We start from the raw sequence: 17,717 nt of genomic DNA, 5'->3' as shown, positions 1-17,717 counted from the left end.
TGTGGCCTCTCCCACTGCGGAGCACAGGCTCCGGACGCGCAGGCTCAGCGGCCATGGCTCACGGGCCCAGCCGCTCTGCGGCATGTGGGATCTTCCTGGACCGGGGCACGAACCCGCATCCCCTGCATCGGCAGGCGGACTCTCAACCACTGTGCCACCAGAGAATCCCTATACCCGCTTTTAATGGATTTGGTCACCTGCTTCCAACCCGTGGCAGATCGAAAGGTAGAAGTGGCAGGGAGGAGCATGCTTTCTCTAGCAGACACTCACGCAGGAGCAGGTAGTGGCTGGCAAGAGCAGAGCAGGGGCAGTGAATCTCCAGAACGGACCTGGGACTTCCAGATGCACCACGGTCTGGCCCCTTTTGTAACAGAAGCATGCCCTGGGAGCCTCTGAGGGGACTGCTCCTTTACAGGCTGTAGCACTTGCCCTGGAGAGGTAGTTACACGTGTGCCATGTGTTCTGTTTAAGAAGGCAAAGGAGTGTGTAATAATTTTAGAACCTTTTACTCTAAACACACCAGTTACATTATAAAATAGGAGGTGGGATGGGGCGTGGTCCTTCGAGAAGGTGGCACCTTAGCCATCAGTCCAAATTGGATTATCAACACGAGAAAGGCAAAGGAAGGGCATACTAACTAGATATATACGTTTTTTTAAATTAAAAATGTAGTATGTACTTTTGTTGTATGAAGAAAACACAAAGCCACTTTCCACTTAATTCGTAAAGGAGGCAGCCGCCGTGTTTGATTTTGTTTTTACTAATTGACAAGTACGTGTGCCCTCGCATGGAGAGTCACACGCAGAAGTGCAGCTCATGTCTTCAGAGCAGGGTTTTCTTTGCCTCTCGGAGAAACAGAGTTCATATCTAGGTGAGAGTGTGTCTATTTCTGGAGTCAGATGGATTAAAGGACCCACATGATAGTGGCCTGTTAGCTTTTCTGATGTTCAAAGTGAGTATCTGTGGCTTATCCCCTGTTAAGAGCGGAAAGTACTTCTCCCGTCCTTCTCACAGAGCTCAGACCCCGAGAGTCGTGATTCAGATTGACGTCTAGGCCTGGTGTTTTTTCCACAAAGATTCATCCATTTATTTAAATCATCCTACAGTGTGCAGTCATGGACAGAGAAGGGACGTACGGGTGAGATTTGCATCCTGGTTCTGCCTCTTACTGGTGACCTTGAACCACTTACTTCCCTTCTCTGAGTCTTCCTTGCTTCATCTGCAAGATTGGGATACCATTCCCTACCTTACAGGAATTTTGTTTGGAGTAAAATGTTACATGGAAGTTAACAGACGCAATCCCTGACCCCTCTTAAGTGCTTAATTAAGCGGGGCGGCAGGGGTGTGTGTCATTTAAAGTACAATTTAAAAAACAATGCTCTCATAAAATTTCCCCACTATACCCTGTGATTCTGCCTTTTGAATAATGAATAACAATCCTTTAAAAGCCTGTTCCTTTACTGTCTCTCCTGTTGGACTGTCAGCTCCACTCAGGCAAGGAAATGCCTTGTTTTTTCTTACCGTGCATTTTTTGCACTTATTTTTCCTGCTTCCCTAACTTCTGTTGGATTGAGTGATGAAGCTTTCTTTATTTTGCCCCTCCCCTGCAGCCGTTAGTTGTAATTCACGTACTTTTAAGAAGTTTTCCTTAAGCTATGTACACGTAGCGGAGCCTAAACGTGATCATGACCCTTTGCACCACTCCCAGACACATAACCTCGGCACGCCCTAACTCTCGTCATCTAACCCAATATTATTGCCTAAGGCTATAGTTCTACCTTGTGCAAAGCCCCAGCTTCCAATTAGCCATTATCAGTATGATGATTTTTACAGTCAATTCTTCTCTTTTTTCTTTTTTTGTTTTGTTTTGTTTTGTTTTGTTTGCGGTACACGGGCCTCTCTCACTGTGGTGGCCTCTCCCGTTGCGGAGCACAGGCTCCGGACGCACAGGCTCAGCGGCCATGGCTCACGGGCCCAGCCGCTCCGCGGCACGTGGGATCCTCCTGGACCGGGGCACGAACCCGCAGGGGACTCTCAACACTGCGCCACCAGGGAAGCCCTACAGTCAATTCTTATATTGATTTCCTAACACATTCTCCACTTTCTGTGCCGGTTGCTGTTCCTTACATGTCAGTTTTTCTTTCTGAACATGGTTTTCTTCTTCTTGAAGTGCATCCTTTCTTAGTTCTTTCAGTGAGGGCCTAAGGGTGGCAGATACTCTTTTAACTGAAAATGCCTACTCTTTACCCTTGCCTTTGAATGATGGTTTAGCTGGATACAGAACACGTGTTGAATGGTTAGTTTCCTCAGCACCTGGAAAACGTGATGGGTCTGTTGCCAAAGCCCACTTCCTACGTGCCACCTATGAGCCACGTGAGCATCTTAGTGGAGTTTAGGGTAAGGAAGAGTGTAATTAAACCGGGCCTTCTAGTGCTGGCTAACATACCTCACCTGGGCTGTGCACAGGAGTATTTTCCCACCCCTCGGAAAGGGCTAAACAAGCGAACGCTGGAGGAAGATCTGCAGAGATTTACCAGGGCTTAGATGGCTCCACGCCAGGCTTCCGAGTCTGCAGCCAGTGACCCCACTGGCACCTCCTTAGCGCTCTGTGCTGCCTCCGGGATGGTGCGGCGTGTCTGGTTTGGCGTTTCATTGCTTGGTCTGGACGTGGCGTGTGTTCAGGGGAGGCTCCCTGCGCAGGCCGAGTAGACTGACTGGCCTCTGCGCCCAGGGGTCGGCACAGGTCTGAAGGCCCCTGGCTTACAAATGGACACTCACCCCCGCAAATCCGTCTCTGCCCACAGATCATGAAGGAGGTGCGGCGCGCGCTCTGCAACGCGGCCACGGACGACAGCAAACTGCTGCTGCTTAGCGCCGTGGGCAGCGTGTTCTGCAGTGGCCTGGATTACTCCTACCTAATTGGCCGGTTGTCCAGTGACCGGAGGAAGGAGAGCACCCGGATTGCAGAGGCCATCAGGTGAGCCCTGCTCATGTTCAAACACTTGGGGACCTGCCTTGGGCTGCCACGTTTACCACTGAAGAATACAGGCTGCTCAGGGACTTCCCTGGCGGTCCAGTGGTTAAGACTCCACGCTTCCATGGCTGGGGGCACGGGTTCCATCCCTAGTTGGGGAACTAAGATCCCACATGCTGTGCGGTGCAGCCAAAAAAATGAATAATAAAAAACATACAGACTGCTCAGTTAAATTGGAATTTCAAACAATGAAACATTTTCTAAAGCATAGGTATATCCCAGCCCATGCAGTACGTGGGATATACATGTACTAAAAAAATTATTTGATGTTTATCTGAAATTCAGATTTTAACTGGGCATCCAGTGTCTTCCTGCCAAAATTAGGGATGCTTCTACACTCTAGGTTATATCCCACTTTATTCTTTGGATCAAAAAGAGATTTTATTTCTTTATATTAAGCCCAGTGTCTGGTAATGCCCAAGTATTATACACACTACTCCCACCCTCTGCCTGATGGTGAAATCTTTGTTTTTCTGGGGGTCCCTGCCTCCTGGAGCTGACATGGCTCAGCCCTGGGGAGAAGGATGGATGTGGGGAGCTGTGTGTATGCAGATCCAATGGGGTGGGAAATGTTTCCCCCACTGTCTTATTGCCTTTGGGGCAAAAAGTGGGATCCTCGCGGTGACATCCAATCCCAAAGATCAGTATCTCCTCTGGGACACTGAAGGGTAGTTATTTCCCCATTCTTTATGCATTTGTCAAAAGCAAGTGATCATGATTTCCAGCAAGGGTGTCACGGGTCCTCCATCCTGGGAAGGGCACATACGCCCACTGCTGCATCTCATGTGGTCCTCAGACAAGCCACGGTTCAGTGATGCCTCCTGGTCCCTTGAAAAGGAGCAGTTACCCTGCGTGGAGTCGTGGAGCCTCCGGCCGCATGTTAGGGATTTTCTGTGGCCTCCAGTCTCACTGGGCTTTGGCAGCGTCTCCCGGAAGCTGATTCCCACAGGCAAGGGAGGCTTCCAGGCGATGCAGAGCCTCCAAGAGGTGACACAGGGACGCCTGCACACGTGGGGTTCCGAGTCCCTCTTTAGGGGGAAGCATCCCCTAGAATCTTTGCTCTAAAACCCCTGTGCACTTCCTGTGGCAGAATTCTTGCTGGAAGAGACGTGGGCTACCTGAAGGCAGTTATGAGAAAAGGCGGCGTGGTTTCAGGCTGCTTTCGGGCTGCCCACGTGCAGATAGCCCAGCCATGTACACGGTGGTTTGTTCTTTGCTCCACTCGGCTGTGTCCTTTCAGAGGCACCTTGTCACATAGTGAGGGGACCAGCAGGGTCCCCCATAAGCGTCCCTCCTCATTTATGGGACTGTCAGAGATGGGGCGCCTACCTCTGTGGCCTGAGCAAAGTCGTGGCTGTAGTCTTCACCTGGTTTACGAGTTTCACTGGTGGCATTAGCTGCAGTCCCAAACTGGAGGAGATGCTGAACGCATGGCCTCATCTCTGGAGAAACGCAGCCAGTGGAGCTCAGACAGTTGCCATCTCCTCAGGAAGGAGAGTTTCTCTTAGGCAGAGCAAAGGGAAAGGCGGCAGAGGAAGCGGAGTTTCCTAGTTCGTGGGCTGGCAGGGACCCAGGGAGATGGAGTGGGGGTGTCCCCTGGGCCACCAGTTCCCAGCCCAGTGAGCTTTTCCAAAACCCAGCTGCTCGGCTGTCCCTCCAGGAGCTTCTGAGTTAATGTGTGTGATGTGGGGGTTTTAAAGTTCCCTCGGTGTTTCTAATATGAAGACAGGGTTGAGAACCCCCGCCCCGTACCAACCAAGAGGCTTCTGCACCTTGACTGAGCGCACCAGAAGTTTCAGGAACACAGTGCAGAGAAGCCTTCCCCAAAGACTGTTCTGTAGCTTTCCAGAGCAGCATCGCGAGCAAGGGGCTCTGTCAATAAACGAGTTCTGTCCGCACTCCTGCGGATTTTCCAGACACGTTAACGTATTTACTGTCTGAGCAGTCTCTTGTGAAAGAACTTCGTTCACAATCTGGCATGGCTGAGACATATTTTGGCCACAGGACCTTATCACCTGCGGGCATCCCTTGCAATTCTCCCGGCACACACACGCTGTCGGCTGGGCCACGCAGCCACAGTACCCCCAGCGGTGCTCCCTTCCCATCCTCAAAGTTTCGTAAAGAAAACATGCGTGCACATGGCCCGGGACGCTGCGTTCCCTCTGCAGATGTTCGCTGAATGGACTGGCAGATGTGGGAAGAGCTCAGATGACTCATTCCGAAGACGCCTCTATCCAGGATCCAAGCAAAGCCGTCCGCCCAATCCTGGATGAGAGGCTGCCCTCACCTGAACTCCTCACAGGGGATGTGGTGGCCTGCTGGCGGGCTGCTGGGACAAAGAGGAATCAGATAACTTGTGTGCAATACTTGACCCGTGCCTGGCCCAGAATGAGTACTTAGAATAAGTGTAAAGAATTATTTTCATGGTTACTCGTGTTACTTCCAGCCGCAAGTTCTAGCTAAGCCTGGGTCTGTCTATGGAGTGGGCTTCCGGGGGCGGTCCAGGATGGTTGTCACCATGTGTACCTGGTGCTCACAGGCCCCGTCCCGGCTGCCTTGGCTCTGAACTTTGGCAGTGGGAGGGCTGCACTGTACGGCTCCGGTTAAAGGGACTGGATAACGGGGTCACAGTTGCCAAGTGCTCCAGGTGAAATCCAGACATCCCCGTGTGCAGAATTTTGCTGAGTCTCCTTCAGGCCAGGTGAGCAGATTACAGACCACTGGGAATGGAGTGAAAGCTGTGTCCACCCTCCGTAGCCGATGCGCCGACCGTGATAACAGTGGCCTGTGTGCCAGGCAGTGTGCTGGTGCCTCTGGTGGACCATCACATTTAATTCTTGTGGACACCCCCACTGGCTTTCCCATTTTCCAGGAAGCAAAATGAGGCTCCAGAGACTGGGTAACTTGTCCGAGGTCTCCCCACTAGTGAGGGGCAGTGTTGAGACTTGACCCCAAGTCTTTCAGACCCCAAAGTTCCTGCTCCTTCTGCCACATCAGCCTGGGAGGGAGAAGCGAGGGCTGGTGTCAGCCTGAGGGACTCTGACGCGGGGGGAAGACGGCCAGCCACCTCCCCAGCGCAGCCCCGCCACGCAGACCAGCATCAGCTATCTGAGCGGCAGTGTCTGTAATGCAATATCCTGTGTGTTGTCCGGCTCCCACATCCGGCGGGCCCTCGCGATAGAGATCTCCTGCTTGAGGTGAGAGGAAAAGGATGGGGAGAGCGGTCTGTGCATCACATTTTTATATCAAGGAAATGAATTCATGAGGCTGCTGGACTGAAACAGGGGAGCTTGGGGGTGGAGGGTCGGAGCTGAGCACACCTGGGCCCCTTAGCCCTCCTCGGGGGTCCTTGGTGCCTCTGCACAGAGCTCAGGTTGGAAACAATAGCATGAAAGTCTCTGGGTCTGGGAGGGGAAGCTTCTGGAAAGTCATGAGGGCCCAGGTGAATTCTGGAAGAACTGTCGTGTGGATGGTGAAGCAGAGCAAATAGGAGCATCGGAGGGGCCCACATAAGGGCCTCGGCAGGGAGGCGCCTTTATAGGGAGGGACCCTCTTCATTGAGAATGTTCAGCAGAGGCCATGATGCGTCCTCGGGAGGCTGTGGAGGGGATTCTGCACAAGTGGAAGATTGGGCTCCATGCCTCTTTTTTTTTTTTTAACATCTTTATTGGAGTATAATTGCTTTACAATGGTGTGTTAGTTTCTGCTTTATAACAAAGTGAATCAGTTACACATATACATATGTTCCCATATCTCCTTCCTCTTTCATCTCCCTCTCACCCTCCCTATCCTACCCCTCCAGGCGGTCACAAAGCACCGAGCCGATATCCCTGTGCTATGCGGCTGCTTCCCACTAGCTATCTATTTTACGTTTGGTAGTGTATATATGTCCATGCCTCTCTCTCACTTTGTCACAGCTTACCCTTCCCCCTCCCCGTGTCCTCAAGTCCATTCTCTAGTAGGTCTGTGTCTTTATTCCTGTCTTACCCCTAGGTTCTTCATGACATTTCTTTTTCTTAGATTCCATATATATGTGTTAGCATACAGTATTTGTCTCTCTCTTTCTGACTTACTTCACTCTGTATGACAGACTCTAGGTCCATCCACCTCACTACAAATAACTCAGTTTCGTTTCTTTTTATGGCTGAGTAATATTCCATTGTATATATGTGCCACATCTTCTGTATCCATTCATCCGTTGATGGACACTTAGGTTGTTTCCATCTCCTGGCTATTGTAAATAGAGCTGCAATGAACATTTTGGTATATGACTCTTTTTGAATTATGGTTTTCTCAGGGTATATGCCCAGTAGTGGGATTGCTGGGTCATATGGTAGTTCTATTTGTAGTTTTTTAAGGAACCTCCATACTGTTCTCTATAGTGGCTGTACCAATTCACATTCCCACCAGCAGTGAAAGAGTGTTCCCTTTTCTCCACACCCTCTCCAGCATTTATTGTTTCTAGACTTTTTGATGATGGCTCTTCAGACCTGTGTGAGATGATATCTCATTGTAGTTTTGATTTGCATTTCTCTAATGATTAATGATGTTGAGCATTCTTTCATGTGTTTGTTGGCAGTCTGTATATCTTCTTTGGAGAAATGTCTATTTAGGTCTTCTGCCCATTTTTGGATTGGGTTGTTTATTTTTTTGTTATTGAGCTGCATGAGCTGCTTGTATAGTTTGGAGATTAATCCTTTGTCAGTTGCTTCATTTGCAAATATTTTCTCCCATTCTGAGGGTTGTCTTTTGTTTGTTGTCTTGTTTATGGTTTCCTTTGCTGTGCAAAAGCTTTGAAGTTTCATTAGGTCCCATTTGTTTATTTTTGTTTTTCCATTTCTCTAGGAAGTGGGTCAAAAAGGATCTTGCTGTGATTTATGTCATAGAGCGTTCTGCCTATGTTTTCCTCTAAGAGTTTGATAGTTTCTGGCCTTACATTTAGGTCTTTAATCCATTTTGAGCTTATTTTTGTGTATGGTGTTAGGGAGTGTTCTAATCTCATACTTTTACATGTACCTGTCCAGTTTTCCCAGCACCACTTATTGAAGAGGCTGTCCTTTCTCCACTGTACATTCCTGCCTCCTTTATCAAAGATAAGGTGACCATATGTGCTTGGGTTTATCTCTGGGCTTTCTATCCTGTTGCATTGATCTATCTTTCTGTTTTTGTGTCAGTACCATCCTGTCTTGATTCCTGTAGCTTTGTAGTATAGTCTGAAGCCAGGGAGCCTGATTCCTCCAGCTCCATTTTTTGTTCTCAAGATTTCTTTGGCTGTTCAGGGTCTTTTCATACACATTGTGAAAGTTTTTGTTGTATTTCTGTGAAAAATGCCAGTGGTAGTTTGATAGGGATTGCATTGAATGTGTAGATTGCTTTGGGTAGTAGAGTCATTTTCACAATGTTGATTCTTCCAATCCAAGAACATGGTATATCTCTCCATCTATTTGTATCATCTTTAATTTCTTTCATCAGTGTCGTATAATTTTCTGCATACAGATCTTTTGTCTCCTTAGGTAGTTTTATTCCTAGATATTTTATTCTTTTTGTTGCAGTGGTAAATGGGAGTGTTTCTTGATTTCACTTTCAGATTTTTCATTATTAGTGTATAGGAATGCCAGAGATTTCTGTGCATTAATTTTGTATTCTGCTACTTTACCAAATTCATTGATTAGCTCTAGTAGTTTTCTGGTAGCATCTTTAGGATTCTCTATGTATAGTATCATGTCATCTGCAAACAGTGACAGCTTTACTTCTTTTCCGATTTGGATTCCTTTTATTTCCTTTTCTTCTCTGATTGCTGTGGCTAACACTTCCAAAACTATGTTGAATAAGAGTGGTGAGACTGGGCAACCTTGTCTTGTTCCTGATCTTAGTGGAAATGCTTTCAGTTTTTCACCATTGAGGACGATGTTGGCTGTGGGTTTGTCATATGGCTCCATGCCTCTTAAAGTCCTTCCCAACTCTGAGATCCAAGATCCTGGAATCATATGAGGGCATTTAGGAGTAGAACATCTGTTAAAAATACCCAAACCCTGTGGTTCCAAGGACCCTACAAGGAAGCCCCACATCTCCTGCAGACTCCAAATTGCATTTGGTAAAAAGCACTTGTTAAAACCAGTGACTGAAGCCATGAAGTTAGAAAGTCAAGCCAGGAAATGGGCCACTGGAAAACCAGGACTCAGAAGGCCGTGGTGCCAGGTCTCCCTCTGGGTAGCAGTATCCTTCCGGGATCAGCCACAGTGGGGCAGCAGTGACTGAGATACCTCACAGAGAATCTACTCACAGAATCACACGGATGTCAGGAAATCTGACGTCTCAAGCCTGGACGTGTACTTTCATGACAACGTGTAGGTCCTAAGATACCCCCTACCCCAGTGGAATATTAAGCAGTCTTCTCACAGTTCAATCTGATCCCAGCATATCACCGTGATACCCACATCTTTCGATAAGAATTCGGGGGGAATAGTATCAACTGAGAAGGGATAAATCAGCTCGACATTTGTATTAGTTAAGTATTAGCTGCTGTAACAAATGAACCCCAAATGTATGTAACAGCTCAGCTGTGATAGAAATTTACTTCACATATATGTGAACCTAGAACAGAAGTTGCTGATCAGCCCATGCCTGTCCTCCAAGTGGTGACTCAGGAACTCAAACTCCTTCCATCTTGCGGCTCAACAAAGGTCTTCCAAGACTGCCAAGCTTGTCAAGATGAGAGGGCTTGGGGGGCTGTGTGGTGGGAGGTTTCCTTGCATCAGGCCCGGAAGTGTGTACTTGGTTTCCACTCACATCCCATCGGCCAGCACTTGTTTCCTGGGCCACAGCCAACTGCAAGGGAGCCTGGGGACCGTGTTCCAGTTGCAGCCTCAGGAAGAAGAGGGAAGGGAAACCAGGTCTGGTGAATAGCTCGTGCGTCACCGCTACACATCTGCAGTCTTTGCTCTCATTCTGGGAGATTGTTTACTGAGTGCTAATTCCAGTATGCATGGAGACCAAGCAGTGCCCAAGGCAGACCTGTGAGTTTCCTTCAGGAACTAAAGGGGGAGGAGAATTCAAGTAAGCAAGCAAATAATTAGGATAATTGCAAATTGTGATAGTGGCGTTTTCCAAGAACTCTCAGAAGGCCGGTGCAGCTCCTGCACAGTGAACAGGGGTGAGAGAGACGGGAGATAAGTCTGGAGAGGTAAGCAGAGGCAGACCAAGGTCATGGTCAGGAGTTTGGATTTTATTCTTGTGAGTTCTTGTTAGTTTCCGATCTTCCACCTGAGAATAATGAGGGACGCAAGCTTTGCTAGACATCCTGGATCTTTCCTCTGTGTCCACATGAATGTTAAAATTTTATAGACCTTAATACAGCAACTAAGGGAAAGGTGAAAAGTGTTCTAAGGCAAGGAAGTAGAGGTTTATTGTAGGCGTCTCTGTTTAATATTAAAGATGCACCCTGTAACCTTGCTCAACGCGGAAGGTCAGGGAGATAGCATATCGCCTAATTCGTAGGCATGGTGCCAGGTGCCTCACACCTCCAGGGGAGCCCAGCATCCTTCCCCAGTTTTGGTCAAAGCCACCCAAATATAGAGACCCTTGTCAGCATTCTGAATCCACCCCGGGTGAGTCTGGCATGTCTTTAGGTAACTCAGAATCAGACAATCCTAGGACTTGAAAGCATTCTTAAATGTCATCAATCCCCACCTGTGCCTACCGTCTGACGCTTGAATGCCCTCTGCAGCATCACCCAGGGTGACCACTAGACCAAACTTGGAGCACCTCGAATAATAAGAGGTTCATCCTCTCAAAGCCACCAATTCCACCCTCACCAGTGCCCTTAGAATGTTCCTTCTCTCCTTGAGTTCACGTACCCTTCCTTGTAACACCCTCCTTTTGGTTCTGTTCAGAACCTTAACATTCAAGCGATCTTCCTTAAGGATATTTACACTTTGTCAATATCTAGGGGGTGGAAGGACAGGGTAGCCTGGTGCAGTGCTGGGACAATGAGCATGACCTGGGGCCCTCTGGGCAAACCGTGATCACCCCATGAGTTTCCCTCTGAAAATCTGGTACCGCCCACTAAGTGTGCCACGCCTGTGCCCGCAGCTCTGCGGCTCGGTGTCTGGGAGAATGAGACCCTGCTGAGCACCCACTTCCCTCACGATCTGTGGGTGCTTCCCAGCACCTGGGGAAGCTTATCTCCACCTCGACAGGATCAAGGTGTCCGTGGGTCTCGGCAGGCCTGCTCACCGGCTAAATGGGGGGGTCTTCTCTCTTCCCCAGGGACTTTGTGAAGGCCTTTATCCAGTTTAAGAAGCCCATCGTGGTGGCGATCAACGGGCCCGCGCTGGGCCTGGGAGCCTCCATCCTGCCGCTTTGCGACATCGTGTGGGCCAGCGAGAAAGCCTGGTTTCAGACCCCCTACGCCACCATCCGCCTCACGCCCGCCGGCTGTTCCTCCTATACCTTCCCCCAGATCCTGGGTGTCGCACTGGTAAGCCTCCTCTCTGCGGCGGGTCCTTCCCTGCGACCCATGGGTTTTGGGTCCCACAGCACCCCTCCTCTGTCCTGGGTTTAGGATACAGCCCTTCATGTGGGTCGAGTCCCGGGGGTGCTCCTGGCCTGTGGAATCTGGGGGTCGTCTCAGCTTCCTCTGCCTTCCCAGGGTTGCCGCCAGCCAGTGTCTATGCAGCAGGCCCAGCAGGTGGATTGCAAGGCCATTCAGACTCGGGAGCTGGGGCTGCTCTCCGCGGCTTTACCGTCTCAGCAGTGGTAGGAAGACGGGGCAGCCAGAGAGCCCCGGAAGCAGGCGCTTTTCCCCTTTCATCTCGGCCCCTGTGCTCTGCCCGATTCCTTCGTGGTCACAAAAATGTTAACCTTGTACAGCCTTATCGCTTTCTTTCATTTCGATCATTTCTGAAACTCCAAGAATGTTGCTGATTGAGACGTGTTCTCCCCGACTGCGTCCTGGTGGGCTCCTTCTACTGGGTTCCTTCCTCGCATTCCTCCTTCCTGAGACGGTGTCTCTGAATACGTTCAGTGACACGTATTTGTCTTCAAACGTCCAGCCGAATGCATCCACAGGCTTATTACCGACCGGACAAATTTTGCTCCTCGGGCGTGAAAGATTGTCCCTTGGGTCATCATGACCCTCCAGTGACAACCAGAACAAAAGGGGAGGCACGTGCACAGATCCAGAGGCTGGGAGAGCTTGACATTTCAACATCCATCTGAGAGTGGCTAAGCCTGCAGGGCCGGGAAGGGAGGGACAGGGGAGGCAGGTGGACGGCAGTCAGGGAAGGGATTGGGTTGTCTGCTGTGTGAAGGCGGTGGGGGAGGGACCGTGACCATCTTGCCCTAATTATCAGCGGGAGAGTCATTTGTTGGTGTCAGTGGGTGACTGCGCTGGGCTCTGTCTGTGCCCGGGACCTTTCCCACGTTGCTTTTCCCAGACCGTGTACAACAGCTGCACACTTCAAAGTCAGGGGAAGTTCTCTGGGGGGTGGGGCGCAGAGGCCACGGCAGGACGCAGGAGGTGTTTCTGCCCTTCGTACCTGGGCACTGCCTATGCACAGCCCCGGGTCACTGGGAGGGGTGCGCCTCTCTGCGTTGGGATTATGGTCTTACTCGGGACCTTTCTGGCTGCCGGTGATGGAAACACTTTAACTGGCTTAAAGAGGGGAAGAAAGGAATTTAACGGTTGCCGTAACTGGCAGGTCCAGCAGTAGAGCCTCCTTTGGGGGTGTCACGCCCAGGAATCCCAGCGCCGGCAGGGCTCTTGTTCTCCATCCCTGCTGTCTTGGCAGCCCGTCCCTCTCCACAGCAGCGGGTGGCCCTGGGCTCTGTGACTTAAGCCACCAGAGAGGGAGGAAGTGTCTTCCCCATCCTCTCCAGCTTGGAGACCTCACAGACAGCTTTAATATCTCGGGTGGCTCATCCGCTCATCCCCGAATCAGTCACCGAGGAAGGGGTATCAGCTGTGAACTGTTCCCAGCCCACACACATCTCCTCCTGCAGCCCTGCCACCAGACGGGGGCGGGGGGGGGGGGAAGTGGGTATTGCAGGCGGAGCCCCTGCAGGGACATGGCTTCTTAGGGGAATTCAGTGAAAGCTGTGGGCCCTCTGTGCAGAAAGACGCATGTAGACACAGGCGTGTGCAAGCAGCCCCCAGAGCATCTTTGGCCCCCAGTTAAGGACGCTGCCTCTGGGAGCCGGGACAGTTGCGCACAGCAGGCGGGCTCGTGAGCAGGCTTGGAGGCATGCCAGCTCTCAGCCTTCTCCTGCCTTTGCTTTCTCAGGCCAACGAGATGCTCTTCTGCGGGCGGAAGCTCACCGCCCAGGAGGCATGCAGCAGAGGCCTGGTGTCACAGGTCTTCTGGCCAACCACGTTCAGCCAAGAGGTCATGCTGCGGGTCAAGGAGATGGCCTCCTGCAGCGCGGTGGTGAGTTCCCGAGTCTCTGTGCCCTGTCCTTGCAGTAGACCCATTTTACAGGTGAGGGCAACGAGGCCGGAAGGGAGTGACCGACTTGCCAGAGGTCACGCAGGGAGTACGTGATTTAACAGATGCCGCATCTCGGTGCTGACAGCTTAAATCCAGAGGGAGGTGGTCAGCACTGTTAGATATTCCCCATCAGCTCTAGTGTGAAAACCTCACAGAAGAGATTTATACCCTGGGGTAGAAGGGTTGCCTTTAAAGAAAGTCCTAAACATGCACGAAAATACAAATCATCTATGGTTTTCAAAGAAATGAGAAGCAAAGACAAATAAGGACAGAGGGTGTGAAGCCAGTTGAGAGATGAGAAAAAGTGGTTTCCGCTGTCCTGGTACCTCATCTCTCCTGCCTGTCCAGTGCTTGGCACATGTAGTAACCGGTTCGACTCTGAAGACACCTTGAAAAACAGATAAATAAATAACACCTCCGCGGAGACACTGGGTTTGAATTGTGTCGATTTTATCTCGTCAAAGTCTCTCTGAGCGCTGTGTGGAAACACCCTGTTGAAGGTGGAGAAGGGGCCGAGTGGGAAACGAGGAAGGTGCTTTGGGAGCAGCAGCCCCGGACGCTTTCTGTGCTTCACCGTCACAGGGATGCTGGGCTGGGTTGTGGGGCTGACCCGTGAGCACCCCTCTCCTCCCTGTCTACCCCGAGCCTGCACCCGGCTGCCACTCCCCTCTTGATACGCCTCATCAGCCTTTACTGGGCACCTACTGTGTGTCAGCTCTGCCCCCTGGAAGCCTGTTGGCCCCAGTGACGGTGGCAGGGTGGGGAGGGTACAGCCTTGTTGGGCCAAGCACTTCGCTGATCCCTTTATGTGAATTCTCTTTTAATCTTCCTGATGATTCTGGTGACCAACTCGTCCCACTTTGCCTGAGACTCTCCTGGTTTCAGCACCAAAAATCTCGAGTCCCAGGAAACCCCGTGAGCCTGGGCAAACGGGGATGACTGGTGACATAGGGTCAGCTGCACAGAGAGGTGGGTGGAAGTTGTCAGCGGAGCAAACGGTGTGAGTGAGGCCGCAAGAGTCCAAAACCCTGCGTGGAGTCTAGGCAGCGGCTCCTGGTGGTGTGAGCAGGTGCAGGGGCTAGCTGAGGGATGGTAAGACTGAAAAGGCGGGGAGGAGAAAGGCCCCAAGGCTCCACTGAGGAGTTTGGTCTCTGGGCAGTGGAGGTGCTCAGATGAAAGCGGCTTTTGAAGAAATACTGCAAGGAAACCTCTCCCACCCACAGGTATGAATTCAGGAGCTTTGGGGTGATTCACCTGAGATGGGAATCTACCCCACGACCCCAGGAGAGCAATTCTTGGAAGGACAGAGGCACCCTTGGTCTGCCAGCCCTTTCTTACCACCCATTCGCCTCCAGCCCAAGCTGAGGGAGATCACTGCCCCTTTCCAGCCTGCTTGAGCAAGGGAGCTCTTGTCTTGCTTTTTTCTGTTGGAAAGCGCTTTGTGAGACTGAGGACCAGAGCCTCCAGGTCCACAGAGGGTGGTGGAGGCCAGCGGAAGGATGCTCGGACGCCCGGCTTCCGCCTATGCCTCTGCCAGGCCGAGGCAGCGTGGAGCCTGCAGAATCAGCCAGGCGTTGGCAGGGCACACCCATCAGGCGGCTCGGGGCACCTTCGCTTCCTGAGCTCACATCTTTCATCTGTAATGCGGAGACGGCTACCTAGTTGCGCAGTTAACTTGAGGAAGAAATAAAAGAATGCAGAAGTGCCTATCGTAGAGCCGATCGGCTAACAGTGGTGGTAGTGGCATTGTTATTCTAATCACTGTGCTTGCTACCACTGTTCTTACTCATGATTATGGTTATTATTACTATTATTACCGTGATTGCTATCATATTACTAATATCAGCCATTATCACTACTATAATACTGTAGTATTATTACGACCACTGGCATTACTGTTATTGTTGCTATAATACTATGGTGTTGTTACCATTATTACTACCACTAACATTACTGTTATCGCTATAATAGTATAGCGTTACTATTGTTCCCACTATTATTGCTCATTGCTACAATTACTGCAATTGTTATTACTATTACAATGATTGCTACTTTTATTACTACTACTCTTAACTACTAAGCTGACCAAGGGGCATTGCTGTCAGGGTGGGTCCCACGGATACTTTGACAACCATTAGTTCATTTCATTATCTTACTCTGTGATCCCAGCCATTCTTAAGTTAGGTAGCATGGGGAGGTGAAAGCAGTATTTCCCAAACTTTTTCATGACATCCATAGAAAGTGACTCTGAGTATATGTCAGTGTCACTCCTGCAGTTGAGGTTAATGCGGGTCCCACTCAGCCATCCCAAGGTCTGAGGGCTCAACGTCTCAGCATGCCTGCAGTCCATTCCTGGCCGTTGCCAAGGGCAGAGGCCTGGGAAGCCCCGGACCAGAGGAGGCAACCTCCTCTGGCTTTGGACATGAGGAGGTTAAGTACATCCTTCTGGAGCAGAGTCCCTGGCGCCAGGCTAATGAGGCTTGTGTGTTTCCCTCCAGGTGCTGGAGGAGTCGAAATGCCTCGTCCGGAGCTTCCTGAAGTCGGTGCTTGAAGATGTGAACGAGAAAGAATGCCTCATGCTCAAACAGCTCTGGGGTTCCTCCAAAGGCCTGGATTCCCTGTTCAGCTACCTGCAGGACAAAATTTATGAAGTCTGAGGGCCCAGTGCTCAAGGGCAGGTGACTTCCAGCTCTGTCCTGTGTTTCAGAAATCAGAGCACAGTGTATTCCCGGCCAAGGAGTCTGTCAAGGTGTCTCGCTATACCTAGGGTCGTGTCCATTTCCTCGTGTCCTTTGGTTGCTCCTCATTGGTTTGGTTTTGTGTAACGATGGGAAACGCAGCATACTTGGCCTCCCCTGTGTCCCCACCCCAACTGGCTGGAGAGCTATCGAGGGCTGTATCTTCCCAGTCCTCTGCCAGGTGCCCTTGTCCTCTCCCCACTTGCTGAAATGCACCATCCTGGTCCAGGAAGGGGAAGACCCATTTCCCCATCCTCTGACTCAGGCTGTGTCTACACAGTGCCTCTGATTTGGAAACTTGGCTGCCATGGCTCTGTCTGGTTAAGTACAGATCCAGTGACGGGACGACCAACCTTAGGGAATTTCTAGACCCATGAGCAGAACGACTGTGTAGATCCAGCCTCAGTCTCCTCTCTGATGCACATCTGCGTGACTTCTAGGGCTTGGTCTTAAAACCAATTGAGTGATTTATAAACCCAGATATTGTACATTTAGGAACATTTTGTTAAATATATATTTTTAAAACAATGTAAGTGGAAATTCTGATAATTTATGTGTATTATATGTAAAGCTAGTTTTGCAAACACATAACTACTAGGAAAATGTTTTTTTTTTCACCCAACTTATTTAACTTATTTATTTTTGTTTATATATTATGATATCTGTTGTTCACACAGATATTATTTTCACACTGCCCTGGACCAAATCCCGTACAAGGTTCACGCCATTTGGTACATTCTAGCAGTGAACCGCGTAGAAATAAAATTCAGAGAGATGAAAACGGGATTTCTGTGAATAAAAGGAATAGCTCTGCCCCAGATTTCCTGCGTGTGAAACAGTTCTATGACAAGTGAATACTTGCTCTTGGGAGAAATCATGGAAGAGTTTTCTCTTCACTCTGCTCCCTTTAAGGAGATAAATGGGGCTTCCCGCCTGAATGGTCCAGTAATGGAGCAGTAACCAGGGATGAGGCCTCCTGTCCCAGGGCGCGTGGGCCGCAGCGGGGCTCCAGCATTTGTATTCAGACCATCAGCCCAAAGTCCCTGGATCAGCTGTGGCGAAGGAGGGGTTCTGGTTTGGGGTGTTGGTTTTGGTTGGAGAGGAGAACGTAGACATCAGAGTTCAAGCAGAGAAGTGACAGGACCATGTTCTGTATGAGGGTCAAACGCCAGAGAAAGTTAGGTTCCCAGAGTGGCGGGAACCTGATCCCCCCGCCAGGTGTCCTCAAGGACCTCTGTTCACCCGTCTCCTCCTAGTACCCTCTGTTAGTCACCAGCCCCTCTTGACCCTTCCGCAGAGAAAGTTGGGCAGTGAGAGTTAGGCACAGCTGGGGGAGGGGAGGCCAGCTGAGGGGAGGGAGGGTCATTGTTACAGTTCTCTCTCCCTTTCTGGTCCTCTTCCCTCTCCTGAAGGCAGCTGGATGCACTAGACTGGGCAGGTGGAGAGGACTCATGGCCC

General features: G+C 50.4%; 1 protein-coding gene across 1 annotated transcript in view; it reads left to right on the top strand.

Moving 5' to 3' along the window:
- The window catches only part of CDYL2 (chromodomain Y like 2), a 182,393-nt gene extending 166,215 nt beyond the window's left edge, over positions 1-16,178 (top strand). Inside the window, exons 4-7 of the mRNA XM_060130786.1 lie at positions 2,805-2,977; positions 11,303-11,513; positions 13,318-13,461; positions 16,020-16,178. Of these exons, the coding sequence (XP_059986769.1) occupies positions 2,805-2,977; positions 11,303-11,513; positions 13,318-13,461; positions 16,020-16,178 (687 nt within the window). The remainder of the gene's footprint in view (positions 1-2,804; positions 2,978-11,302; positions 11,514-13,317; positions 13,462-16,019) is intronic.
- The last annotated feature ends 1,539 nt before the right edge of the window (positions 16,179-17,717 follow it).

This window comes from Lagenorhynchus albirostris, chromosome 19 (assembly GCF_949774975.1).
Source record: "Lagenorhynchus albirostris chromosome 19, mLagAlb1.1, whole genome shotgun sequence".
Classification (NCBI taxonomy): Eukaryota; Metazoa; Chordata; class Mammalia; order Artiodactyla; family Delphinidae; genus Lagenorhynchus; species Lagenorhynchus albirostris.
This window is presented reverse-complemented; position numbering and strand designations above follow the sequence as displayed.